This window comes from Neopsephotus bourkii, unplaced genomic scaffold (genome assembly GCF_033783945.1).
Source record: "Neopsephotus bourkii isolate Nb327-2 ecotype Australia unplaced genomic scaffold, CSIRO-AGI_Nbou_v1 NB_323, whole genome shotgun sequence".
Lineage (NCBI taxonomy): Eukaryota > Metazoa > Chordata > Aves > Psittaciformes > Psittacidae > Neopsephotus > Neopsephotus bourkii.
The window spans coordinates 814,200-824,976 of NW_026900831.1; the positions used below are offsets into that span (position 1 = coordinate 814,200).

Consider the following 10,777-nt stretch of genomic DNA (forward strand, 5'->3'; position numbering starts at 1 on the left):
TATGGCATGACAAAGGGCTTGGTTTGACATACATTTCTTTTGCCAGTGGTATCACTGCAAGTAGCCGTTGTCCCTTGCTTGGTGCTGCTTGTTTCACAGTCCCAGCGATGATAATGACACATGTCCTGAAGAGATGCTCAGAAGGGCCAGCCACAGGACAAGCTACCAGCAGATCACAGTAAAGCACACATTATGGAGTGGTTTTTATAAAATCCACTTGACAATTAATCCACAGGACTGCTGGAGAGGCTCTGAACAATTTCTTTCCTTACTCCCCTAAGGCAGCCCCTCAAAACCAAGGTAAAAAAAATAAAGCTGCACTCCTCACAATCAATCTTTAAAAAAATCCAAACTAGAAACCATCCAGCACTTTCAGCACTAATGGGTTAATTCAGTCCTAAATTTGAAGGCAAAAAAAAAAAAAAAATAAAAATCCTTACTGATGCTATGAGTACAGCTCTACTCGTATTTATATAGACTCAAGGGTTTTTTTCCACCTCAATCAGAAGAATATTTTCTTTTTGCACTATAAAAAAATATCTTGATTTTTAATCAGTTAGTCTGCTGTGTCATCTCCAGGAAAGTATCTTGTGAAAATGGAATTCATCAGAGAAAAGTGTATAATGTAACATTTAAATACTAATAATTGACCCTAGCTTAATACAACAGCCAGAAATAGATCATTTTACAAGGTCAGACTAACCCAAACTAATTCCTAAGTTACCTGAGTTAAAAGACGTAGTGACAATTATGAATAGGTACTGCCTTTTACACCTGAAACCTTAAAATAGTCAGATCCTGCTTCCATGGCTTTTAACTTCAGAACCAAATGACTTCATTTGTAACCTTAAACTTCTGCCAAAAGCATAAATATAATGAGAAATGTTTAAATCAAAAGATGTCATACATAGAGTTTACACAGCAGATATTAAAAACAAACCTAAAACATTCCTCTGAAATTGAACCATGCATATGAACCCTATGGAATATGCAAGGCAGCCTGATCTGGGGAAAAAAGAGGTTTAGGAGTTTGTGCATGAAGATTAGAGCAATGTATAGATGGCCCAGCTAAGTCAGCCCTGAGGGACTACAGAAGAACAGGGCATTCTCACTCTGTTCAGAGCTAAGAGGTGTCCCATTTTATTTTCAGTCCTACAGCACCATACTGAGCCTCAGACAACACTACCACTCTTTTTCTAAGCATTAATAGGAACCTCCAACACAGGATGGCTCACATCCCAAGGAAACAACTGTGTGTCGAGACCTACAACATCAGGGTGCCCAGTGTTCAGGCACAGAAACACAGCAAGACCCACCTAGGGTCTTGAGTAGTTCAACAGAGCCAGACCAAAAAGACTGCATACTGAACCCCACCACTTTGCACACTGGCTGTTACACCCAGCACCTGCCTGGGGCAAAGTCAGAAACAATGAGTGGACAGAAGCACTTCAGCTATAACTGAATAAGCAACTGATGTAGTATAAATATGAAGTTTACACAATATACAGTATAACATATACTTTATACAGTATAAGTATGAAGTTACATAGTGTAAGTATAAAGAACAAGCAGGACTGATGGATATTTTCAAGTCCCTAACTGAAGCTGTTAATGATAACAACAGAAAAGAAGGATGAGCATGGGCAAAATTAACTCAAGGTGTTTTCAGCTTGAGCTGTATTTTCAGTGTGGGCAAGGGGTTAACAATAAGACCATAGCAGCTGCCGGTGCTATAGCAGCTGACTCTGTGGGTCAAAGACGGATTTACCTGGATATGCTCTGGCCAAAACAGAGAAAGGGAACAGAACCTGTTCCATAGCTTAGAGCAAGCTGATGGACTTTTTCTGTGTGGATGTCAATTTTAGGCACCTTCCATGAGCAAAAGCCACATGATAGCACCTCTTCCTCATGTTTTGGCAGCAGCACCTCCTAGTGCTGCACGTGGACGTCCCCAGAGATGCTAGATAGCAGCCGAGATGTCAGCCTGGGTATTGCCAGCCTCACACTCAGTGCCATTGTAAGACCACAGGCAGTGTGCATCATCTTGACAACCAGACTAATCCTGGGTCTCAGGGAGAAAAGTAACTCTACATTCTGCAAAACTTACTAGGTACTTCCTAGGGCATAACAGGGGGTTTGCCTTTCATTTCACTCAAATGTAGTTAATCAAACCCAGGCATAACTTCTCAAATGTCATAACACAAGGGCTAACTAAGAAGTATTCTGAATTTAGTAATTCACTGAACACTGACTATGAAACAAATTATTATGCAAATAAACACAGGAGACACTGAAATTCCACGTAGCTACCATGGTCACTGTTGACAAGCTATTTTACTCAACGTTTTATGTGTCACCAGCCAGACCTGACAAGTTAAAGGATACTGTGAAAGACAATTACCTTAATCAAATACATTTAGTGGGAATACGTAATAAGCCTGATTCCAATAGGAAAAATTCAAGGCTACTTGCCATGGCTATTTTTAGTTACGTAATAACTGCCAAAGTGATGGGGGCATTAAGTTCCCAAGTAGAACCTCAATGGCAGGCTTTAAAGCAAAATGCCATCAGTATCAATCAGCCTACTTTGATAATACTTCTGAGAGTTAAATTTTCAGTTCACTGAGCCAATCCAGTATTTTTGTTGTAGCACTGATTTCACCCAGTATAACATCTATGCACAACACTGCATCTGTCTGATGCAGGAGAAATTCCAAAATTAAAGCCTCTATAGTATATATAAACACAGTACAACAGCAACTGTTCCGATTTTTTTTTTTTCTCCTCCTATCATTAGCAACACTGGTCAAATGAGCATAAAAGTGCTAGTGAAATATGTTGATGGCACAAAATTGGAGGCATTGTCAAAACAAATGTAAACAGAATAGAGTACAAGAAGAACAGGTGACTTCAAGAATTGGAACATCAGGAAAAGAGCAACGAATCAGCAATGTGAAAACCAAGCTCACTCAGGCCCTACTAAGCTGAGAAGGTGCCAACAAGTATATGGACTACTATAAATACCAGCCATTAGTGGGAAATTTACCTGAGTTCAAGGCAGACCTACATGCTTGGCTCAATCAAAATTTAACTATCAAACATCAGCATGAGGTAGCCATGGAAAGGAGGACTGGAAATTCTGAGTATTTCCAGCATGGAATTTCCAGTGTCCTGGAAAACCTTTATTACAGCACTATGGTTTCTCCAATCTCAGGATGAATTAATTAGAGGTAAGTAACTTGAATGACATAAGCAACTGAAAGCTTCTTAAAAGAGACAAATAAAAGTTTAGCAAAACATAGGGTGAGAGGTTTGGATACTTCATTTAATTAAAACAGATTGCATACAATTTGATTTTTTTTCCCCTGCCAAAGAAGGCTTGCCTCCAACAGCATGACAACTCCTAGTGCCAGAGTATATGATAGATATCCCTAATATGCTCCAACCCTCCAGCTATTTTCAGCTCAGGAACCTTCTGTGCCTTATGACGATTATTCAACACATTTCTCTTCCTTGAACCACTCCACTCTCACCCTGAACTCATGAAAACTTTTGGCTTCCATACTCTAACTCCTGTGATTCATTTTTAACCCATAACCCTACAGCCAGATTCCATCCTGACACACATATACAGCAGAGCTGTCACTCAGAGCTAAGGTGAAGACAGTCTGAGAATATTTGTCTGCCCAAAGACCTCTAGGAACCTCACAGAAGTCATTACAGGTTCTCAGAGGAGAAAATAGTCATGGTATCTCTTCAACTTCCAGCAAGCCAAAAGGCGTGTCACCTGGTTTGAAGCAGACCCGAAAGATCTTTCACAATATCAGAGTAATGGGGTTTGAACATCCAAAAGGTTTTCCAGCTCCACTACTGTGACAAAGAGCTACATCCATGCTCACATATAAAACCAGTATTCCAGTTGTGAATAGATGTGAAGCTAGAAAGCAGAGGAAAGCAGAGGAAAGCATATATGTGTGTGTGTGTGTGTGTGCATGCACGGTAATTCCTTCCCTGATTTCTGAGCTTTTCCCTGCTCTCTCAGGACATACTCAGCAGCATCACTAGCTCCATTAAGACTGCAACCTAGTGTTGTGAAAAGGATCTTTGGCAAGACGGAGTGACAGATACACTGATGTGCGTATGGGACCTCACCACTGGTGCTTCCAGGGCCAGGGACCCATATTTCATCACTAATTATAAGAAAAAGGGGAGCAGAGAAAGATATCTTTGGCAAGAGCCAGGAAGAACAGCAAAGACCAAATACTCATGCTTACTACATGTGAGCTTTACATATATCTCAAGGAGGCAAAGCAAGAAACAGGAATGTCCCAGTTTTCAAAGATTCAGAGAAAACACATGGCAAAGAGGAATTCTGCCACAGGGCACAGCGACCCACTGCAACAGATCCCTCCTCTGCCTCTGCACAAACTCTGGCACAGGCACCCACACAGCTACCACAGCAAAAGATTGGATCATTTCTACTGTTTTATCCAGCAGAAATAAAGACACATCAGGCAGAGGATGAGGAGTAAAATTCACACCTCGCAGGTCACTGTGCAACTGCAGCCTAAGCCCCAGTGCTCTCTCAGGTATCTGTGCTGCACCTGCCACAAGAGTGAATTTAAGGAAAAAAACTATTAGGAACAAGGCCAACGTCCAGTTCAAAGTTCAGAAGCTTCAATGGGCTTTGCTAACCAAGGAACTGGAGGTTGGTTTTATCTAAATGACTGAAGCAGTAGAGTGCATTGCATTTACCTGGTTCCACAGCACACAAATATGCAGCAGGACAGTTACCGCAGCTTTCCTTCAAGGTGTTTTTCCACCTCTAAGTACTTCACATGTATTGAAATTCGACATATCCCGACACAGAAAGCCAAACACACCCACTTGTATTCCAGTTTTGGGTTCTCTGAACTAGGAGGGAAATGCTTATTTTGTTACACTACATTTTCAATTACCCCCATCTCTGGTCACAATTATCAGATAGTTTAGTGCCAAGGACTGAGAGGCCCAAACAGATTTCAAAGGTTAATAAGTTTATTCTACCTCATACTATTTTGCAGAATGTATTTGATTTCCTGGTTTTTTTTTTTTTTTTTTTTTTTTTGTATACTGCCCTCTATTATATAATGCAATGCTTTCCTTCCCCTTCACCACAGGAAGTACTTGAACAGCAAGCAGTGAGGTACATCCTTAAAACAGTTACAGCACCCTTAACACTTCCATTATATTTTATCATACATAGTCCCTGAACACGCACACACATGGATTATCCCTGCTTTATAAATGTGGAAGCAAAATGCTCCACAGGCAGTCCCTCAGCGAGTCAGCATCAGGGGCATACCCCAGTTCAGGGGTCATAATATTTTTCTAGGAAATTAAACAAGCCAGAATTTCAGCTGGTCAGCATTTACTTAAAAACAGCTCACCTCAGTAAGCAACATTCCTGTTGAAACCATCTGGACAAATAAGACTCTCAGCTTGGTGTTTGAACAAACAAAACACCACAAAGAAAAAGTCACTGGAGAGGAAGATCAGACTAAGGTTGTCATTTTTCAAAGGGTTAGATGGAATAGGCATTTCATAAGCAAACAAAACCCTACAAAAATTAAATTTGAATTAAGTTGAAATATTTTGCTGAGGTAAGAAAAAAAAGGAAACTTTGTTTCATATTTATGTTACTCAACCTTTCTACAACCTTAAGACCTTTTTCAAGAATCATGTTTAAAAGTATAAAGAAATTATGCATTTTATTATTCTAACATATCCTTTCCCTTTCCCAAGTACTGTCATTTTCAGGGTTAAAGTTCTTCTCTGCATTAATAGAAATATGTGAAAAGTGTCATGCCCCTAAAATTCATTGCTGGGGGAAAAAGGCATATGCACAGGACACTACCAACAGAGCCAGACTGCTCCCTTAAGAACTGTATATAAGGGAGAGACCATCCATGTACCCCAGGCTTCCACTTTTCTTTCAAAGGGAACAAGTGACGTTAACATCACTACTGGGCTCCTAGCACTACCTGCAACTCAGAACGCCCCACCAGGCACTTGTAATGCTGAATATTTCCATTTTAGAAGAACTGCAAACCCAGAGACGGCAGAGCACAGGAGTATGGTTTTCCACACCGGACCAAGCCATCGGATAGAAGGTCCTGCAGGAGCCATGCAGCATCTCCACACAGCATCACCCACTGATCTAAGATCTGCTGGGTTGACTCCAGATCACCCTAAAAACCCACCACCCTCCCTCCAGCTTGCTAACTGCCAGGATAGACAGTTCAAGAAAAACTTTGCCAGATTACCCACAGGGTACTAGGAGGCAAAGCCACAGATGTCACCACTACTGAATCTGTCACTCTGTGTTTGGTGGTCCATAACATGGCACATCAGCAAAGTCAGACAAAGCCTCAGATGGGACTGCACAAAGCAAGAAGAGGACAAGGTTTTGAGAAGCACAACTGAGGAGTTGCATGACCCAGGAGCTACCCAGGCTTCTCACCAGGGTATTAACTCACCCACCCCAAATATTTACAGAGTAACTGCTGTACCATTCACTTGTCAAATGCTTTCAGAAACGCTGAGGAACAACCACAAGGATAAAACGGAGCCTGCTCTGCATGGTGTCTCCCTGAAGCCTCATGAATTTGTTGTGCTAAAACTGTGTTTCAGACCCACTCGCAAACACCTTTACCAGAAGCAGTTCTACACTCTTACCTCCTCACTGCATACTTACTCCACTCCTTTGGTAGTATGCTCCTTATGTGGAACAAATTAAACTCAGTTTAGAAAAGGACTCATCTTCATTGAAAGAAGTCTGTCATAAACACCCTGTTAGGGCACAGCAAGACTTGGCTATTTCAAGTTAACCAAATCCCTTCAGCTCTGTGTTCATATGGACAATTTGTCAAGTGGATTACTATTTCACTTGAACAATAAAAATCATTAGGCATCTCCATGCATCTCCATACATTGGAGATGTACACATTCTTTATCCTGTGGATTAAACTTCTTGAGGAAAGAAATTAATCTAGAATAGGAATCTGAATAAAAATAATATTCAGAAATACCTATTCTGCTGTAAATTTATAGGCTACCTCAAACTTATTTATCTTCCTTGTGTTTATATCTTCTTAAAATTGTATACAAAAACATTCACCCAGGAAGCACTAATAAATACCCATTTATTTACATGGGTAAAGTACTACAAAGTTGATGTGGGTACAAATACAGACTGTGTTGACTTCTTCCCCACTACCTCGCTTCACAGACACATTTATCAGTGGACCAAAACCACACAGCAGCTCACTTTATTCCCCACGTAGACACACCCAACCCCACGCAGGCAAACCCACTCCTTTGTTTCAGCTACTCAGATGGTGAGCTGCTGGCCAATTTGGCCTTCAGGTAAGGTTTGCTATGACCTGACAGCAATGCCACCACTGTGTCCCAGTCACAACTGGGAGATTTCACAGGCATAAGCCGTGGTGTCCTGCTGTACTTCACCAGATCACTGCCTGCCCTGGAAAGCCGTACCACCAGCCTTTCTAAAACTTAGTGACAATTGGCTGTGGATTTCCACAATGCCCACCTGACCCCACAGCCTCAACGTCTGGAGGCATACAAGACTGGGGACCGAGTGTGCCTAGGAAGGCTTTTCAGCTGCAAAAGCTCCAGGGCACCCTGAAGTTCGTTGTTTTAACACAGGTCTGCACAAGTGTCTGAGCACACCTGCGCAGCACCTCCTGTCACACGAGAGCATGCTCTGGCGCACGCACATTCTGCCACATGGAAGAGGATGTAAGAGCCACACAAAGAACCCGGGAATGGGGTAGGAGCACGTACTCTTAAATATCAGAACTGGGATATCGGAGCGGCCAGAGGTGGATCGAGCCAGGGACCGGCCCACGGCCTTCGCGACCGGAGGCTGCCGAAATGCCGCCCCGCCCGACCGCAGCCGCGCGGTCACCTTCCTTCCTTCCCTCCTGCTCGCCGGCAGTCCCCCGCGGAGGGCCATAATCGAGAGCCCGCGGCCCGGCCAGGGCTGCCCCGGGCACCGCCTCGCCTGCCCCGGGCACCGGCTGCAGAGCAGGGCACGGCGGGGTGCGGCCACGGAGGGTAGGCAGACCCCAGACCACCCGCGGGCTCAGCCGGTCACTCACCCGGCCGGTGGCGACGGCGCTCTTCCTCCGCAGCGTCAGCCCGCTCCGCAGCAGTGCCGGCAACTCCCGCAGCTTCTGCCGCAGCTGCACCGACGACGGAGGCGGCGAAGCTGCCGGAGCTCCGCCGCCAGGGCTCCAGCTGTGGGTCAGCTCCGCGCCCTCACACAGCGACGGCATTTTCACGGAGCCCACGGCCATGCCGCATCCCTCCCTGCCGGGCGGAGACATACAGCCCTCTTCTACCTGCCTGCCCGCCCCTCGCGTCTCCCCAGCCCCACTCCCACCCCCTGGCAGATTCGCCTCGCACACTTTCCCCCGGGCGGCGCAGGGAACCGTGCCAGCCTTCCACCTCTCCCTCCGCGAGCCGCAGCTACGGCAGCGATAAAGTGCAGGTAATGAGGAGGGTGGAGGAAGCGCGAGCAGGAAGAGACAGAAAGTCCTGTTAATTCCTTTGCGCTCAGGGGTAGCCGCCGGGGCACTGTCCCCACCTCTCCGGATGGCCTGCGCACAGCAGGGACTCGCCCCTCTCAGGAGCTTCGCGTCCGAGCTGAGGCGAGAGGGGTTCAGGCTCCCCCAGGAGCTGAGCGGCCACGGATCCCTCCTGGAGGGTGTGAAGCCGGACTGGTGGGAACCCCAAACCCCCGGTGTGATCCCAGAACTGAGTCTGCATGGGTTGGAGGCTGTCCTGGGTCCCTACCTGCCCGAGCCACCCTGTTATCCCCATGGGTTGTTTATGATTGCAGGGGGGAAGATCTTCCCTGCTCCCTTCCCAGTAGACTCTTGACTCAGTGAGGTGTTCTGTCCACCGTGTCACCATTGATACTGGAGAAACTGTGCAGTTTATCCCAGGTGAATGGCTTGCTTCCAGTTATTCAGGTGGTCCCTGGAAGGGAACCCTCGATGCCAGAAACCAGTTCCTTTATTCTTTGTATAAGGAATAAAGAAACATTCAAGGTACTTGACTCAAATTCCATACCTTGAGTTAGGGGGGCTTTACTTAGTCTCCAAAGTCTGCCTTTCCTAGCTCAGTGGTACAGGTGTTACTTCCTTTCTGTCAGACTCTATTCTCACCTATTTCAGAGAAGCGATTGTAAGGTGGGTCTGTTCTTACATATATCTTCTGCCTCACTGCTAAAAAAATAAAGCTCATCTTCTCTTCCAGGTTAAATTCACCAGTGCCTAAATGTCTCAATAAATGACATTACAGTCAACTCAATCTCACAGACATATTACAGAAAGCTATCGCCTTGTTCCAACTAAGGGGACATACTGGTTTCTGAGCCTGCTCCTAGTAATCCTCCAGCCCTGTAGGGAATTGACTTAACCATGAACCTAACTTTGCAAAAAAAAAAAAAAAAAAAAGAAAAGAAATAGTTTTTTCTCACTGCTCCCTAAAGCACCTCCACTGGGTCACAGAGATACCCATAGTAGAAGGAACAAGGCAGATGTCCCAACCTGTGTCAGGGTGCCAAGATACAGAATGGTCCCTTCAAGCATCAGTGTGACATTGGGTTATCTGTCACCTGAATAAAGCAGCAGCAGCCTAGCCTTTTGGCTGCACTCACCTAAAAGCAGGATGGTGCAAAAAGGTGATCCTGCCTGCAAGTCATAGATGTGTACTCCCTTCACGTCCCTTACATGGGATCTGATAAGTGTCTGACTCAAGTAAGCCGATCAATCTGGTGAAATAATAACACCCTCAAAAATAAGGAATTTTCCATTGGCCAGAGAGCTGAATTGATCCACCTTGTGACCACAGAGATGCTGATCAAGGAAAGGAGAAACCTGGAAGTGAGGGAAAGTGGAACTGCGCCTTTTAGCAGCTGTCTGTTATTAAATCAGCTTAACTACACCCTGTGTGAATGATTTCAAGAGTAGAGCACACCAGGCCAACCCAGGTACTCATGAAAAGGACAGGGCTTGCTCCAGCCACATTCTGCCACCACCTCCTTCCTTGTGGTATCGTCAGTCATTGTCCATTGCATGAGCCAAATCTGAAAGGCTAAGTGTAAAAAAACCAGATATTTTACTGAAGTGATATGGCCCATTGCATCATACCTGTTGCTGACACAAAAGAGGGAAAAGGGACAGGAATGTGCCAGCCCTTAGAGGAAAAGTGTGCTGCAGACCCCAAAATGCCAGAGATATCTGGGAGCCCCAGTTGCAACATTAACGCCAGCCCTTTTGCAAGGGTATTATGCTGTAGCCAAAGCATCACTGCATCATCAGGTATGAGGAACACGATGAGCATACGCTGTTCTGTGTGATGCCTTGTGTCCCAAACATTTCTATTATTTCCCTTGATCTGTGCTCTCCCACTGCCCAGGGATGTAGTTTTGACAGCTGTTTTTTTCTGGCAGCCACTTTGTCACAGCTCAGGATGTAATTATGAGGAGAAATGTATCTACACCCAAAAGAATAATGGATCCTTAGTGTAAAGGCTTCACAAAAGGACCATGTTCTTTGTCCAAGTCTTTAGGAGCTGGCTACAATACAAACAACCCAATAAAGTGTGACTTAACTGTGACAAAGTAGGGTATAACCAGAAGTAATTTGATTACGTTAAGAGAAGGTAAATTTATGCCAGTGCTCAGAGCTTCTTGTTTGGTTTTTAA

The 10,777-nt window shown here is 44.7% G+C and overlaps 1 protein-coding gene across 1 annotated transcript in view; it reads right to left on the reverse strand.

Annotated features, from left to right (window-relative positions):
• RAPGEF5 (Rap guanine nucleotide exchange factor 5) overlaps window positions 1-8,396 on the reverse strand; it is a 160,583-nt gene extending 152,187 nt beyond the window's left edge. Inside the window, exon 1 of the mRNA XM_061347737.1 lies at window positions 8,163-8,396. Within this exon, the coding sequence (XP_061203721.1) occupies window positions 8,163-8,390 (228 nt within the window). The 5' untranslated portion in view covers window positions 8,391-8,396. The remainder of the gene's footprint in view (window positions 1-8,162) is intronic.
• Between the last annotated feature and the right edge of the window lie 2,381 nt (window positions 8,397-10,777).